The sequence below is a fragment of the Scyliorhinus torazame genome, chromosome 7 (assembly GCF_047496885.1).
Source record: "Scyliorhinus torazame isolate Kashiwa2021f chromosome 7, sScyTor2.1, whole genome shotgun sequence".
In the NCBI taxonomy this organism is placed as follows: domain Eukaryota; kingdom Metazoa; phylum Chordata; class Chondrichthyes; order Carcharhiniformes; family Scyliorhinidae; genus Scyliorhinus; species Scyliorhinus torazame.
Window position 1 is genome coordinate 101,918,152 of NC_092713.1, and position 18,225 is coordinate 101,936,376.

Consider the following 18,225-nt stretch of genomic DNA (forward strand, 5'->3'; position numbering starts at 1 on the left):
GTCAAAACTGTCTCCAAATTCTCAACGAAGCTATTACTACCGAACTCCCTGAGTATCTCCCTGGGGCAGTCAGGAGCAGCGCTGCCGCTAGCGCCTTCAATCCCGACCCCCTACCCAAACTCTCCTCCATTCTGAACCATTGGGAGTCAATCCCTCTGACCCAGCTCCGTACCTTCTCCATATTGGTTGTGAGGTTGATGGTGAGGAAGAAAGCGCTAGTAGACTGCAGGAAGCTATCAATAGACTGGTTAGGAGGGCAGCAAAGTGTGCATGGGAGGGGGCACACATGCGTGGTCTAACCCTTATGGAAGAGACAGTGCTGGCCATTATTAGAATATTGCTGAGGCTCTGGACAACAGCAATGCTGAATCCATTTAATCCATTGAAGATGTTTGAATCCCCCAAATTGAAACAAATTTAAGCGTCCCATTACCATCTCAAACCACACTCTTCTGATTTACAAGCTGTACATGGTGTATGCACGCACTTCTTACTTTCTCCTATCCCCTCACCACAACTTTATCTTTACACCTATTTCTTTCAGATGGCCAAGAAGTGCAACATTGCCAGGTGACGACAGGAGGCCAAGGAGACACTGTCATTTAATTTCACACTCGCAGCCATTACAAAAGTTGCTCCAGTCTCTGGCATATTGCAGCAGTTGCTCTCGTCACCGGTGTACTATCGTAGAGGCCCCAGTTTTCAGTGTATTATGCCAGAGGTACCAGTCTCTGGAGTATTATGGTAGACACCTTAGTCTCTGGTACATTGTGGTAGAAACCCCAGTCTCCTGTGTAATGTAATAGAGTCCCCAGTCCTGTGTATTACAGCAGAGGCCCCAGTCTCCGGTATATTATGGTAGAGCAACCTGTCTCCAATATATTACGGTATAGGCCCAGTTTCCGGTGTAATACGGTAAAGGCACCAGTCTCCGGTGTAATACGGTAAAGGCACCAGTCTCCGGTGTAATACGGTAGGCCCCAGTCTCTGGTATATTACGGCCGGTGGCTCTGATTTCTGCCGCCGCCGCCCTGTTCACTCCTTTTTCTCTCGGTACAAATGGCCGAGCGCCGCGCCTTCGCACAGAAAATCAGCAGGTAAAAGATCTTCCTCCGGTGCTTTGCGCATAAGCACGGCTCCTCCCTGAGTAAGCGAGTGGTCGGCGGTGGAGGCCTGGGCGCCCCCGGCTGCCCAGCTCGATCCGACCCCGCTTTGTGCCTCCGCAGGAGCGAATAAAAATCTTGCACTGGGCACAGGGCATTGCAGTGCAGTCGGAATGTGAATATACTGCAACTAATAAAGTATACCCCAAGGCAGAAGATGTTAATAAATAACTGAACATGATACCCTGCCGAATCATAAAGAGATTGCAATAAATCAGGACTGTTTTAAATAGTGTGCAATAGCATCTAATACAATAGTAACATTCACAAAACCACTGTAATGTGAGGAGATATCGTGTGACAGAAAGAGTAGAGCTGGATGCATTGATGAGATGTAATCCTGTGCCACAGTGCCAAATGTCATTTGCAACAGAAATGCAATATGGTATAATGGGAGAGAACGTACCACGACGGATACAATATAACTCGCTGGAATACAATCGTCTGTTGTATGCTAAATATTGATAACGTTTATTTATAGATGTCACATTCAAAGTCATGTTAAAAATCGATACCCAAGTACTGTAGATGGTACAAACACTATGATGCGGTCACTCCCAGTTCTGCTTTATACCACTTGTGCATTCAGTGCACAGGGAAACTCGTACAACTCATTTTTAAGTGTAAAAATGTAATTAAACTATCAACATTTGTGATTTGACACTCCCTCAATAAAATAATTTAAGAGTCACTTTGGGCAAGTTTTAAACCATTTTTAATATGTTTGAAGTCCAGAATGATATCTTTACACATGAAATCTCAAGTAGATTTATAAAAGGACTATCTATCAGCCGGCACTGCTAACTCCATCGGAGTTTGTTAAAATGTATGTTCTTTGACTGAAATAAGACTTTTCTGTACCAATTTGTGCTGCTTTGATACATAGGTATAAATATTTTTAATGTATTATAAAAGATTTGACATCTAGCTTTTGAAAGATTCTATGGATATCTGCATTACTGATCAATTGTGGTTGGTGGATTTCTTTTGTGGTATTAACAGGAAATCCCTGAACTCAAACTTGAATGGTCCAGTTGGGCTGCAGTTTCTGTTGTGATACATCCTGGTTCTCATATTGCATCTTTAATTAAAAGTTCTTTTAATTCTGACAAGTAGTGCAAGTCTGATACTGTTCATTGAACAGCTTTTAGCATCAACGTTCAGAAATTGCCTGAGCACTGTTTTGTTTGATAATTCTAACTTATTAAATACCAGGAGAAAGGGGGCTTGTTGTCCAAATCAAGTTGTAGAAATCCACTGTCAAGATTTAGAAGGCAGCGAAACATCTCCTTAATTCAATGTTACATCTTTCCCATACAGCTATTGAGATCAAGTTCTTAATATCTCCCACTCAGAATACTTCTTTTGACACCCAATACCAGTTAACTCACCGTAGAGCAGAATCAAACTTACAATGTTCTCAGTTGGCATGACACAACACCACATTGGGTAATGTGTTTATCCCAGAGCTATCAACAATATTTAGTCATTTTAGATGTTCACCAGGGAAGCAAGAGCATCAATCACAACGTATTTCCTGTACATTATGCTTAATTGCATTAGTAAAACAGTTTTTTCTAAAACTGTTTGTATTGGCTCACGCGCTAATGATTTCGTTGTTTAGAATTCCAAGTCACCTTGCTCCCATGGCCAGTATTTTATTGGCAAACCTTAACTGTTTATGCTCTGGTACGAAGTTGAAGTATGAAGTTGATAAATATTGTAAACAGGCTTATACAGTGCCTTTGTTTTGTACACATGGGCAACGGGTACTCTACAGGTCAAATTTCATAGTGCAAGTTCTAATGTTACCATAGCATTGCAGAACTCTGGCAAGAGTGTTGAAGTGTTCTTAATTAAACCTGGACACTGCAGCGTGCTTGAAATTCCTGATGCACTGCTCTGAAGTAAAATACTTTTTTTCTGTTTAGGACTGTGGCAGCTGAAGTAAGGAAGCAGATCTCTGGCCAATATGGCAGTTCACCACAGCTGCTCAAAAACCTCAATGTTGGGGCAAATATTTCTCACCATTCAGTAAGTTAATTTTGAAATATAATGTCTTAGAATGTTCATAAGTTTGATAAAGAAGCATTTTCGTTCAATCTGATGTTTCTTGGAAGGCCCAATTATTAACCATGCTACTCAAAGTGGAGCTGGGTCACACAGATGAGAACAGCCCTAAATGCAATCTCAGATATGTGCCAGGTTAATTGGTCCTTTGTCAAGGTAACATTAGGGTTTCAACAATATTCAGCATTCCTCCGTTCCTAATTTGCTACGTAGTCATCCTTGCTGTAAAGCACAGGCGTATGGAATTTGGAGGAGGACAGGATTGGGCTCAGCTGTAAGGACATATACAGTCAAATAACTTGCTGATAGTCACTGTCAAGATTTGAAAATGAAGAGGACACTTGGGTGAAGCACCAGTCGATGGCCAAATCCATGCCACCCTACCAAGCATGACATTATGTCTGCAGGGGCAGAAGAGAAACTTGATTGCTTTGAATACAGTGTAACCTATAGTGATCCTGGAGATCTCTAGATGACCTTGAGGGAGAAAACAAAAAGGGTGATGAGAGGAAATTGACCAGTTCCTTATAGAAGTTGGTTTTCTTATATCCCATTTGTTACATTCACTGGTTGATATTTGATTTTTGGAGAAGTTGTAATGAAATTGAATTTTCATTACTAATCAAACCCCCCACCCCCTGCAACTCGATAGGCCGAATGGCCTAATTCTGCTCCTATGTCTTATGCTCTTATGTATGGTCTTATAGTACATGCACGGCACACCCTATGGAGAAGCAAACAAAGTGTGAAAATAGATAAGTCCCCGGGGCCGGATGGGATTTATCCTAGGATTCTCTGGGAAGCCAGGGAGGAGATTGCAAAGCCTTTGGCTTTGATCTTTATGTCATAATTGTCTATAGGAATAGTGCCAGAAGACTGGAGGATAGCAAATGTTGTCCCCTTGTTCAAGAAGGGGAGTACAGACAACCCTGGTAACTATAGACCAGTGAGCCTTACTTCTGTTGTGGGCAAAGTCTTGGAAAGGATTATAAGAGATGGGATTTATAATCATCTAGAAAGGAATAACTTGATTAGGGATAGTCAACACGGTTTTGTGAAGGGTAGGTCGTGCCTCACAAACCTTATTAGTTCTTTGAGAAGGTGACCAAACAGGTGGATGAGGGTAAAGCAGTTGATGTGGTGTATATGGATTTCAGTAAAGTGTTTGATAAGGTTCCCCACGGTAGGCTATTGCAGAAAATACGGAGGCATGGGATTGAGAGTGATTTAGCGGTTTGGATCAGAAATTGGCTAGCTGTAAGAAGACAGAGGGTGGTGGTTAATGGGATATGTTCAGCCTGGAGTTCCGTTACTAGTGGTGTACCACAAGGATCTGTTTTGGGGCCACTGCTATTTGTCATTTTTATAAATGACCTGCAGGAGGGCATAGAAGGATGGGTGAGTAAACTTGCGGATGACACTAAAGTCGGTGGAGTTGTGGACAGTGCGGAAGGATGTTGCAGGTTACAGAGGGACATAGATAAGCTGCAGAGCTGGGCTGAGATGTGGCTAATGGAGTTTAATGCAGAAAAGTGTGAGGTGATTCATTTTGGAAGGAGTAACAGGAATTCAGAGTACTGGGCTAATGGTAAGATTCTTGATAGTGTGGATGAGCAGAGAGATCTCGGTGTCCATGTACATAGATCCCTGAAAGTTGCCACTCAGGTTGATAGGGTTTTTAAGAAGTCATGCGGTGTGTTAGCTTTTATTGGTAGAGAGATTGAGTTTCAGAGCCATGAGGCCATGTTGCAGCTGTACAAAACTCTGGTGCGGCCGCATTTGGAGTATTGCGTGCAGTCGCCGCATTATAGGAAGGATGTGGAAGTGCAGAGGAGATTTACCAGGATGTTGCCTGGTATTGAGGGAAGATCTTCTGAGGAAAGGCTGAGGGACTTGAGGCTGTTTTCGTTAGAGAGAAGAAGGTTAAGAGGTGACTTAATAGAGGCATACAAGATGATCAGAGGATTAGATAGGGTGGACAGTGAGAGCCTTTTTCCTCGGATGGCTAGCATGAGGGGACATAGCTTTAAATTGAGGGGAGATAGATATAGGACAGATGTCAGAGGTAGGTTCTTTACTCAGAGAGTAGTAAGGGCGTGGAATGCCCTGCCTGCAACAGTAGTGGACTCGCCAACATTAAGGGCCTTTAAATGGTCATTGGATAAACATATGGATGATAATAGAATAGTGTAGGTGGGCTTTAGATTGGTTTCACAGGTCGGCGCAACATCGAGGGCCGAAGGGCCTGCACTGCGCTGTAATGTTCTATTACTAACGGCAACTTCTAGATTTTTGTGTTTAATTGCTCATGCGTGAATTCCATAATTCTATGTCATTTATCTGTCGCGGGAGGCAGGCTTGGAAAGATGAGAATTGGAGGTTGGATCAGTGCTCTTGAGCTTTTTGTCAAGGGAATTGTATCTTCATATAACCAGTAAAACCTAAGAGGGCTCCCCACTGGGAGTGGATGACCAAAGTACACTGTTAAATTCCCTGGCTTTGCTTCCTGCAACATAACCATGGAAATATTTCTTTGAAAAACTTAAATCAAATACTAGATCTTCAGGATTTGGTTTACTATGAATTTGATTACTTCACCCATTTAGAAATCTGCTTTTAAAAGATGAAATATAGAGTAGAATCAAATTAGAAATTAAACAATGAAGAAACGCTGGTTGAAGATCATGGGTGTAAATAGAATGGTTAGATGTGGAGTCTTGGAGGAGGGAAAGAAGTAATTTATTATGGTACATGATGGCCATTGATACGCACTCAGTGCTCCTGAATTTAGATTTTTGATTTGGTTTCTGTTCAATTTAAAATTACTTTTGGTTATAAATGCTAAAGCAAAAATCCACTTGCCAATGAGACCTGTAGTTAAGAAATTGTCAATGAAACCTCTTTGTTGGCAGGCAACTCCATTGCAGCCACATCATTGTGAAAGTGAAAATTTGTTGCAAGGTTCATTTAAAAAAAAATGTAGTGCAAGAAAACCGCTATCTCCATTTGGGGCGTGTTATTGATTTGAGATTATGAAATGCCTTGCTTTATTGAGCTGGCCAAGAGGGTGATTTGGCCAGTTGCTCCCAGATGTTTGCTTGTGGTCATCTCGTACTATTAAGAGGTTAACAGACATGCTGGTATTTTGCTGAGCTTTCTACTCAATACCTTGTTACTGTGATGGTACTGAAATGGGATCATTGAGACGACCAACATATCCTGCAAGCATTGGAACCCCAGTTTATTGAGTAACTGCACACATCGGCATGTGTTTCATGCTCAACTGTGGGTACGACTGTAATTTCATCCTTAAAGCTGATTAAATTGTATTTTGAGGTTGGACCGAAAGTACCTCATAATGCTGTCAACCGGACATCCGGTTGCGGCTATGCGGAGCTAAGCCGCACGAATCGGCAGCTCCCGCGAAGACGGACTTTCGGGTTCGATAGAAGAGCCCCAATGGGATTTTTTACACAGCCAACCCGTGGGGAAGAGAGGAGAGAGGTCCCCCACTAACCTGTTTGGACCGGACCCGCAGCGAAACGGCCAAAAAAACGGCACTGGAGCAGCGGGAGAAGAAGGGTAAAACAAACAAAATGGCGGCGGCCAGGGACAAAGAAGAGATGCAAGAATTAATTAAGCGCTGCTTCGAGGAGCTGCGCAAGGAGATGGTGGCACCGATGCTGGCATTAATTGAAGGACTTGGGGCAACCCAGAAAGCCCACGAGGTGAAGATCCAAGACAAAGTGAGTGAGAATGAGGACGAGCTCTTGGGTCTGGCGGTGAGAGTGGAGCGGCACGAGGCGCTACACAAGAAGTGGGCGGGAAGACTCGAAGACCTGGAGAACAGATCGAGGAGAAATAATTTGAGGATCCTGGGTCTCCCAGAAGGAGTGGAGGGGGCCGACGCCGCGGCATATGCGGGCACGATGATCGGGGCGCTGATGGGCACGAGGCCCCCCCCCGGGGTTGCTGGAGCTGGACGGGGTGCACCGGGTGCTGGCGAGGAAGCCCAAAGCAAACGAGCCGCCAAGGGCGATGGTGGTGAGATTTCAACGGTTCACAAATAGAGAGAGGGTCCTGAAATGGGCCAAGAAGGAGCGGAGCAGCAAGTGGGACAATGCTGAGATTAGAATATACCCGGACTGGAGCACGGAGGTCGCTAAGCGGAGAGCGGGTTTCAACCGGGCCAAAGCGGTGCTGCATCGGAAAGGAGTGAAATTTGGAATGTTGCAGCCAGCGCGACTGTGGGTCACATATAACGGCCAACACCACTACTTCGAAACGCCCGAAGAGGCGTGGACCTTTATATTAACTGAAAAGTTGGACTCGAATTGAGGGTGGGGGGTATTTGAGGGTTGAAGTATGATGACGGTTGTATATAGGGGGGTAAGCACGCGCAGGGAATGTTATATGGGCTGGGGACGAGAGACAAGGCCGCAACAGAAGCTGCTTTGGGGGGGGGGGGGGGCGGGCAGGCTCTGGAAAGCGCGGGGTTTTTTCTCCCGCACGTGGGAAGAAAGGTGGGAGGGGGAGCGTAGGAACATCTATTGATGGGGAGATTCCCACACGGGGGGGGGGGGGGGGGGGGGGGGGTCAAAGGGATGACGGGGGAAGCCGGGGTCAGCAGGTGTCAGCTGACTTACGGGAGTGATATGGGGGGAGCAAAAAAGCTAGACAGGGGTCTAGCGGGGGGGAGGGAAGGGGGGGAAAACAGGGTTGCTGCTGCACTGGCCGAAAGGGAATGGGACACAGAAGAGGTGGCCGGGACGGAGGTGAGGGAGACGCGGACAGGGGACTGGCCCAGAAAAGGAGATGGCTAGTCGGCCGGGGGGGGGGGGGACGACTTAAACACAGTGTTGGACCCAGCACTAGACCCCTATGGACCAGGTCGGGGGAGTGGACCGCACGGTAGCATTGTGGTGAGCACAATTGCTTCACAGCTCCAGGGTCCCAGGTTCGATTCCCGGCTTGGGTCACTGTCTGTGCGGAGTCTGCATGTCCTCCCCGTGTGTGCGTGGGTTTCCTCCGGGTGCTCCGGTTTCCTCCCACAGTCCAAAGATGTGCAGGTTAGGTGCATTGGCCATGCTAAATTGCCCCTAGTGACCAAAATTGCCCTTAGTGTTGGGTGGGGTTACTGGGTTATGGGGATAGGGTGGAGGTATTGTCCTTGGGAAGGGTGCTCTTTCCAAGAGCCGGTGCCGACTCGATGGGCCAAATGGCCTCCTTCTGCACTGTAAATTCTATGATAATCTATGACCCATGGAGGTTCGCAAGGCCGCAGGCCAGGGAATTTTCTTTCTTCTCCCACGTGCACAAGGCATACTCCCGGATAGACTTCTTTGTGCTGGGCAGGGCGCTCATCCCGAGGGTGGAGGGGACGGAGTATTCGGCCATAGCCATTTCGGACCATGCCCCGCACTGGGTGGAAGTGCGGCTGGGAGAGGAGAGGGTGTGTGGTGTATTGAAAGGTACTTGGAGGCCAACAACAACGGGGAGGTGCGAGTGGGTGTGGTATGGGAGGCATTGAAGGCGGTGATCAGGGGAGAGCTAATCTCCATCAGGGCTCATAGGGAGAAGACAGAGGGCATGGAAAGGGAGAAGTTCGTGGGGGAGATTTTGCGAGTGGACAGGAGATACGCAGAGACCCCGGAGGAAAGATTACTTGGGGAAAGGCGACGGCTCCAGACGGAGTTTGACCTGTTGACCACACGGAAGGCGGAGGCACAGTGGAGGAAGGCGCAGGGGGCGACCTACGAGTACGGGGAAAAGGCCAGTCGGATGCTGGCACACCAGCTCCGTAAGAGGGCGGCAGAGAGGGAAATAGGGGGTGTCAAAGAGGGTGGGGGAGCTATGGTCCAGAGTGCAATGGAAATAAATAAGGTATTTAAGGCCTTCTACGAAGAGCTGTACAGATCCCAGCCCCCAGGGGGAGAAGAGGGGATGGGAAGATTCCTGGACCAACTGCGGTTCCCGAGGGTGGAGGACCAAGAGGTGGCTGGTTTGGGGGCACCAATCGGGTTGGAGGAGCTGAGTAAGGGTTTGGGGAGCATGCAGGCGGGGAAGGCCCCGGGGCCGGACGGGTTCCCGGTGGAGTTCTATAGAAAGTATGCGGACCTGTTGGCCCCGTTACTAGTGAGGACCTTTAACGAGGCAAGAGAGGAGGGGACCCTGCCCCCGACAATGTCGGAGGCGACAATTTCCCTGATCCTGAAGCGAGACAAGGACCCACTGCAAATCGTACAGGCCGATTTCGCTCCTAAATGTGGATGCTAAGCTATTGGCAAAAGTGCTGCCCACGAGGATTGAGGACTGTGTCCCGGGGGTGATACATGAGGACCAGACGGGATTTGTAAAGGGCAGGCAATTAAATACGAATGTGCGACAGCTCTTAAACGTAATAATGATGCCATCGGAGGAGGGAGAGGCGGAGATAGTGGCAGCCATGGACGCGGAAAAGGCCTTTGACCGAGTTGAGTGGGAGTACCTCTGGGAGGTGTTGCGTAGGTTTGGGTTCGGGGGAGGGTTTATTAGCTGGGTTAAGCTCCTTTACAGCGCCCCGGTGGCAAGTGTGGTGACGAACCGGCGGAGGTTGGAGTACTTTCGGCTGTACCGAGGAACGAGGCAGGGGTGCCTTTTGTCCCCCCTGTTGTTTGCATTGGCGATCGAACCCTTGGCCATATCACTGAGGGAGTCTAATAAATGGAGGGGGGTGGTCCCCGGGGGGGGAAGAGCATTGGGTGTCGCTATACGCAGACGACCTGCAGCTGTACGTGGCGGACCCAATGGAGGGGATGGTGGAGGTCATGCAGAGTTTGAGGGAGTTTGGGGAGTTCTCGGGCTATAAGCTCAATGTAGGGAAGAGCGAGCTTTTTGTTCTACAGGCAGGGGACCAAGCAAGAGGGATAGGGGACCTACCGCTGAGGAGGGCGGAGGGGAGTTTTCGGTATCTAGGGATCCAGATAGCCAGGAGCTGGGGGGCCCTACACAAACTGAATCTGACGAGGTTGGTGGACCAAATGGAGGTGGACTTCAAAAGATGGGACATGTTGCCGCTCTCGTTGGCGGGTAGAGTGCAGTCGGTAAAAATGGTGGTCCTTCCGAGGTTTTTGTTTGTGTTCCAGTGCCTCCCCATCGTGATTACCAAGGGCTTTTTCAAGAGAGTAGGTAAGAGTATTATGGAGTTTGTTTGGGCGAACAAGACCCCGAGGGTAAGGAGAGGGTTCCTGGAGCGCAGTAGGGACCGAGGAGGGCTGGCGCTGCCAAACTTAGGGAGCTACTACTGGGCAGCAAACGTGGCGATGATCCGTAAGTCGGTTATGGAGGGGGAGGGGGCGGCATGGAAGAGGATGGAGATGGCGTCCTGCAAAGGAACGAGCTTGGGGGCGCTGGTGACTTCGCCGTGGCCACTCTCGCCATCAAAGTACACCACGAGCCCGGTGGTGGCGGCAACGTTAAGGATCTGGGGCCAGTGGAGACGGCATAGGGTGCAGTGGGAGCCTCGGTGTGGTCCCCGATCAGGGGTAACCACCGGTTTGTCCCGGTTAAGGTGGACGGGGGGTTCCAGGGCTGGCACCGGGCGGGGATTAGAAGAATGGGGGACCTGTGTTCATCGACGGGACATTTGCGAGCCTAGGGGCACTGGAGGAGAAGTTTGAGCTACCCCCGGGAAATGCATTCAGATATATGCAGGTGAGGGCTTTTGTGAGGCGACAGGTCAGGGAATTCCCGCTGCTCCCGACACAGGAAATTCAAGACAGGGTGATCTCGGGTGTATGGGTCGGGGAGGGCAAGGTTTCGGCAATACACCAAGAGATGAAAGAAGAGGGGGCAGCGCTAGCAGAAGAGTTGAAGGGTAAATGGGAGGAGGAGTTGGGGGAGGAGATCGAGGAAGGTTTGTGGGCTGATGCCCTGGGTAGGGTAAATTGCTCCTCCTCATGTGCCAGGCTCAGCCTGATACATTTTAAGGTGGTTCACAGAGCGCACTTGACGGGGGCGAGGTTGAGTAGGTTCTTTGGGGTAGGTGACAGATGTGGAAGGTGTTCAGGGTGTCTGGCGACCCATGTCCATATGTTTTGGTCATGCCCGGCACTGGAGGGGTTCTGGAGAGGACTGGCGGGAGCAATATCTCAGGTGGTGAAAGTCCGGGTCAAGCCAAGCTGGGGGCTAGCAATATTTGGAGTAGTGGACGAGCCGGGAGTGCAGGAGGCGAAAGAGGCCGGCATTCTGGCCTTTGCGTCCCTAGTAGCCCGGCGAAGGATCTTGCTAATGTGGAAGGAGGCGAAGCCCTCTAGCGTGGAGGCCTGGACAAACGACATGGCTGGGTTCATAAAGATGGAAAGGATTAAGTTTGCCTTAAGGGGGTCTGCGCAGGGACAACGGTGGCAACCGTTCCTAGACTACCTCGCGGAGCATTAGAGGAAGGTCGGTCAGCAGCAGCAGCAACCTTGGGGGGGGGGGGGGGGAAGGGGGGACCGAGAGATTGTCTGAGGGGACGGACGAGCGGGGGATAACATGGAGGGTGGGGGAAACTGGCACGAATGGGCGAGAGCCAGTGTATTAAGCTCTGTAAATATATCATCTTACCATGTATATTTCTTGCTCAGGGCGATTTTGCATTATTTTGTTACGGGGGGAGGGGGGGTTTATTGTTTGTAAGGGGAAAAAATTGTTTTGTTTTGTTAAAAAACTTTAATAAATATATATATTTTTTAAAAAGGATGAATGGGCAACGTAATACAAATTACTTTGCTCTATAATATGTAGCTACTGTAGCTGTGTGAGAATAAGCAGACCTGCCTCCCTCCTAGACATAGTAATCTGTGATGTTATTTACTCATAGTTGTCTAAAGTCTGTTTGGAGCTGTCTCCCTCTTCTCCTAAAGATGTTCAGTGACCTGTCCTGGAGTATGGTTTCATAGGCATCAGGAGGCCACTTACAGATTGGCCAATTGGCTACTCGATATATTGAGCTTTTATTGGCCATTGTTCATTCTGAGTTGGGACAATAGTCTGGAATTTTCAGACGGGGGGTGGGGCTGCTGGGAATCAAATTGGCTGTCTGCTCCATGGACGTGGGCAGTCAGTCCACAGAGACCATTTGGAGGTCGTGAGCAAGTGGCTTCTCACTATGTGCTGAGGCTACCGGCTTGGTGCCCTGTGAAGTGGTCAGTGAATATGTCTGCAGCAGAGGGGTTTCTCCTCCATCCTGATGACTGCACCACCTACGAGAGTCTTCACTACAGCTTTCTTAGTTGGCCAGAGTAGGCCTCTGCATTCAATGGTACCTTCATGGACCCCACCTGCTTCAGCAGTACCTAACTATCCCAGTGGGGCTGCTGAGCCTTCAGGGCTGCTGGCTCTCTAACTGGAGATCTTCAGCGTCTGGACCCTGATAATGGCGAATGGCGAGGCAACCAATTTGGAGTCTGTCTCAAAGATTTCATGACCAGCCTCAGGACTCTGTTTGTTCTGACGGTTGGAGGAAGAGATTTTTAAAAGTGCAACACTCTGTTAAGGTTAAATTACATATTTCTGGACCAAGAGATCATAGATGATGAATCCTTCAAAACAGTTAGGTCATTATCATGTCTGTTCATGTAAGGACTGCTTTAATAGGTGAATTAAGGTCTCCTGTTCATTAATTGCAGTTAAGGTTCTGAGACCCACAGGAAAATGCAGCCCAATGATTGTTCAGTATTTAATTGCAGATGCCAAGCATAATCTTTCCCTAACCTGATTGCAGGAAAAATCATTGGGTAGTGACCACAGGAGAGTGACCAGGATCTGTAGCTGAACCACATCCTTACCTAGACCAAGAATGCTATGGGGAATGTAGAGCCTTTATTAACATTCCCTCTGACATCAACTAATTTAGCATAGAACAAGGTTTGATCCTGTCTTTCCTGCTCTGTTATGCCTCCGTATCATACTTTACAATGCTGATTCATCAAGGCAGTTCTTCTGTAGTGCAAGAAATGAGACTTGTTAGTCACGCAACTGCCATTTGAATCTGAAATGTAAATAATCCTTCATACTGTGCTTGATGCACACTTCCAGGAGTGCACCTCCAGTAGACTATTAATATGATAGTACTGTAAGGGTTTGAAAATGTGTAAGTATATTGAAGTAGCTAATTATGTTGAAAGTAATTAACAACTCAAGTAAGTCTCAGAAGTTCACATTTGTATCAACTGTAGTACAGTATAATTTAGTTTCAGCTGCAATCAACCACTGAAGAACTCCCACAAGAAACATTTTTAATGGAACAACTTGTGTTCTTTACAGGCATGGTGGTATAAGAGAACATTTATAGTTTTCATGTGCACTACAAAAACAAAAGCCATGCTAAACCACAACCCTTAGTGACTGCAATTAATGAATAAGAACCTTACTTCACCTATTAAAGCAGTCCTTGCATGCACAGACATGATAATGACCTAACTGTTTTATCATACTTTTAAGGATTCATCATCTGTGGTCTCATGGTACAGAAATATGTAATTTAACCGTAACACATAGTGTTACGCTTCTCAAAATCTCTTCCTCCAACTTGCTATTCTCCACTTCTGAAGACACTGACTCATTACAGTTCCATACTCTGGTGCTTCACTTAAATGGCATTTATTTATATTGAAGTGGAGACAGTGAGTTTCAATTTATGGAGTCCATCAGTATGTACTTTTGAGCATACAAACATAAGAATTTGGAGCAGGAGTAGACCAATTGGTCCTTCCCGTCTGTTCTACAAATTGATATGATCATGGCTGGTCTGATTGTGGCCTCTTTCCGCTCTATCACCTTTTACTCCCTTGTCAGTCAAGAATCTATCTAACACAGCCTGAAAAATATTCAATGACCCTGTCTCCATTGCTCCCTGGAGAAGATAATTTAATTGTCGAACGACTCTCTGAGAGAAATAAATTCACTTAATTTCTGCTTTAAATGGGAAACCCCTTATTTTTAAACTGTGTCCCCTGATTCTAGTCTCTCCCATAAGGGGAAACGTCCTTTCAGCATCTACCCTGTCAAGTGCCCTCAAGTGCCGGTGCAGTCATCAGGATGGAGGAGAAACCCCTCTGCTGCAGGCCTAGTCACTGTCTCAATAAGATTGCGTCATTCTTCTAAACTCCAATGGATGCAGGCCCAACCTGTCCAATCTTTCCCCATAAGATAACTTGTTCATCCCAGGAATGAGACTAGTAAATCTTCTCTGCACTGCTTCTAGGGCATGTATATCCTTATTTAAATAAGGAGACCAAAACTGTACACAGTACTCCAGATATATTCTCATTAACATCCTATGCAAGTAGCAAAACCTTCCTACATTTATATTCCACTCCCCTCGCAATAAATGACAACATTTCATTTGTCTTCCTAATCACTTCCTGTGCATAGTGGCGTTTTGTGGTTCATGTACCAGGGCACCCCGATCCCTCTGTACATCAGAGCTCTGCAATCTTCCTCCATTTAAATAATATGCTGCTTTTCTATTCTACCGGCAAAAGTTCACATTTGCCCACATTTTCCACATTATACTTTCATTGGCCAATTTTTGCCCATTCACTTAACCTATCTCGATTCCTTTGCAGACTCCTTATGTGCTCCTCAAACTTAGTCTCCAATCTATCTTTGTTTCATCAGCAAACTTAGCAACCATACATTCGCTTCCTTCATCCGAGTCATTGATATAGATTGTAAATAGTTGAGACCCAATAATTGGTCTCTGTGACAATTCACTGGTTAGATCTTGTCATTACCCATTTTATCCCCACTCGCAGTTTCCAGTTAACTAACCAATCCTCTATCCATGCTAATAAGTTGCTCTGTGCAATATGAACATTTATGTTGCGTAGTAACTTGTTACAGTACGATAGATTATGTTATTTCTGGACGGGAAAGTTCCAGAATAGAACCCTGGCTCAAAAAACCTTAGCTTTATTTTTGATAAAACATGGAGGAACAAAGTCACAGGACCGCTAATTAGTTTTAACAAGGAAAGAATATTTGTAAAACATGAAATAATTGGATTATAATATAATACTCCTTTAATCCCCCCTTAATACAACAAATTCACACAGATTTAAAGATTAACATGGATTACCAAAGTGCATCTTTTAAAAAATATATATTTTATTCAAATTTTTTGGCCAAACAAAACAATACAAAGGTTTTCCTTTTTACAACAGTAAAACAGTATAAATAACAGTGGCCGTTTTTAATAAATAAATAATATATAAACTAAATGGCAACTGCCATATCAAAAATAATAACTCTCCAAAAATAAAATCAAACAATCCAATATACATAGCCTAATACAGATATCTATACAAAAAGCACCCCTGAGGACTCGCCCGGGCCCCCCCCCCCACTCTCCCCTGGGTTGCTGCTGTTACCTTCCCATTTCCTTTATCGTTCTGCGAGGTAGTCAATGAACGGTTGCCACCGCCTGGTGAACCCTTGAGCCGAACCCCTTAGTGCGAACTTTATCCGTTCTAGTTTTATAAACCCTGCCATGTCGTTTATCCAGGTCTCCACGCCCGGGGGTTTGGCTTCCTTCCACATAAGCAATATCCTTCGTCGGGCTACTAGGGACGCAAAGGCCAACACATCAGCCTCTTTCGCCTCCTGCACTCCTGGTTCTTCTGCAACCCCGAATATAGCCAACCCCCAGCCTGGCTCGACCCGGACCCCCACCACCTTCGAAAGCACCTTTGCCACCCCCACCCAGAACCCCTGTAGTGCCGGACATGACCAAAACATGTGGGTGTGGTTTGCTGAGCTTCTCGAGCATCTCCCACACCTATCCTCTACCCCGAAAAATTTACTGAGCCGTGCTCCAGTCATATGCGCCGTGTGTAAAACCTTGAATTGTATCAGGCTTAGCCTGGCGCACGAGGACGACGAATTTACCCTACAAGGGCATCAGCCCACAGCCCCTCCTCAATCTCTTCCCCCAGCTCTTCTTCCCATTTCACCTTCAGCTCATCCACCATGATCTCCCCCTCGTCCCTCATTTCCCTATATATATCCGACACCCTACCATTCCCCACCCATGTCCCTGAGATCACTCTATCCTGAACCTCCTGCGTCGGGAGCTGCGGGAATTCCCTCACCTGTTGCCTCGCAAAAGCCCCCAGTTGCATGTACCGAAATGCATTCCCTTGGGGCAACCCATATTTTTCCGTCAGGGCTCCCAGACTCGCAAACGTCCCGTCTACGAACAGATCTCTCAGTTGCATAACCCCAGCTCTTTGCCATGCTCCAAATCCCCCGTCCATTCTCCCCGGGACAAACCTATGGTTATTTCTTATCGGGGACCGCACCGAGGCTCCCGTCCTTCCCCTATGCCGTCTCCACTGCCCCCAGATTTTTAGTGTTGCCACCACCACTGGACTTGTGGTGTTTTTTTTCGGGGAGAACGGCAACGGGGCCGTCACCATTGCTTGTAGGCTGGTTCCCTTGCAGGACGCCATCTCCAATCTCTTCCACGCCGCTCCCTCCCCTTCTCCCATCCACTTACACACCATTGAGATATTGGCGGCCCAGTAGTGTTCACTTAGGCTCGGTAGTGCCAGCCCCCCCCTATCCCTGCTACGCCGCAAGAACCCCCTCCTCACTCTCGGGGTCTTCCCGGCCCACACAAAACTCATGACACTTTTCTCAATTCTCTTGAAAAAAGCCTTCGTGACCATCACCGGAAGGCACTGAAACACAAAGAGGAATCTCGGGAGGACTACCATTTTGACTGCCTGCACCCTACCCACCAGGGGCACCATGACCCATCTCTTAAAATCCTCCTCCATCTGTTCCACCAATCTTGTTAAATTAAGCCGGTGTAAGGTTCCCCAACTCATGGCTATCTGAATCCCTAAGTACCGGAAATCTCTTGTTACCTTCCTCAGCGGTAAGTCATCTATTCCCCTGCTCTGCTCCCCCGGATGCACCACAAACAACTCACTCTTACCCATATTCAATTTGTACCCCGAAAATTCCCCAAACTCCCTGAGTGTCTGCATTATCTCAGGCATCCCCTCCACTGGGTCCGCAACATACAGCAATAAATCATCTGCATACAAGGACACCCGGTGTTCTTCTCCTCCCCTGAGCACTCCCCTCCACTTCCTGGAGCCCCTCAGTGCTATGGCCAGGGGCTCAATCGACAATGCAAACAATAACAGAGACAGGGGACACCCCTGCCTCGTCCCTCTATGAAGACGGAAGTAATCAGACCTCTGTCTGTTCGTGACCACGCTCGCCACCGGGGCCCTATACAGCAGCTGTACCCATCCAATATACCCTTCTCCAAAACCAAATCTCCTCAGCACCTCCCACAGATAATCCCACTCCACTCTGTCGAATGCTTTCTCGGCATCCATCGCCACCACTATCTCCGCCTGCTGTCTCCCCTTAACGAACCCAGTTTGATCCTCGTGGACCACCCCCGGGACACAGTCCTCTATCCTCGTCGCCATCACCTTGGCCAGGAGCTTAGCATCTACATTTAAAAGGGAAATGGGCCTGTAGGACCCACACTGCAGCGGGTCTTTTTCCTTCTTCAAAAGGAGCGATATCGTTGCCTCCGACATAGTCGGGGGCAGCTGCCCCCTTTCCCTAGCCTCATTAAAGGTTCTCGTCAAAAGCGGGGCCAGTAAGTCCATATACTTCCTATAAAATTCCACCGGGAATCCTTCCGGTCCCGGGGCCTTCCCCGCCTGCATGCTCCCAATCCCTTTTACCACCACCTCCATCTCAATCTGTGCTCCCAGTCCCGCCCTCTCCTGCTCCTCCACCTTAGGGAATTCCAGCTGATCCAAGAAACACATCATTCCTTCCTTCCCTTCCGGGGGCTGAGCCTTATATAACCTCTCATAAAATGCCTTGAACACCCCGTTCACTCTCTCCGCTCCCCGTTCCATCTCTCCCTCCTCATCTCTCACCCCACCTATCTCCCTCGCTGCTCCCCTCTTCCTCAATTGGTGGGCCAGTAGCC

The 18,225-nt window shown here is 47.7% G+C and overlaps 1 protein-coding gene across 12 annotated transcripts in view; it reads left to right on the top strand.

Annotated features, from left to right (window-relative positions):
* The first annotated feature begins 931 nt into the window (after window positions 1-931).
* Window positions 932-18,225, top strand: part of dock7 (dedicator of cytokinesis 7) — a 292,969-nt gene continuing 275,675 nt past the window's right edge. For 9 of the 12 annotated variants that reach the window (XM_072511162.1, XM_072511164.1, XM_072511166.1 and 6 more), the window contains exons 1-2: window positions 932-1,097; window positions 3,095-3,197. In XM_072511162.1, coding sequence (XP_072367263.1) covers window positions 1,060-1,097; window positions 3,095-3,197 — 141 coding nt within the window. In that variant the 5' untranslated portion in view covers window positions 932-1,059. The remainder of the gene's footprint in view (window positions 1,098-3,094; window positions 3,198-18,225) is intronic. The other 3 variants (XM_072511170.1, XM_072511171.1, XM_072511172.1) reach the window with 1 other exon arrangement.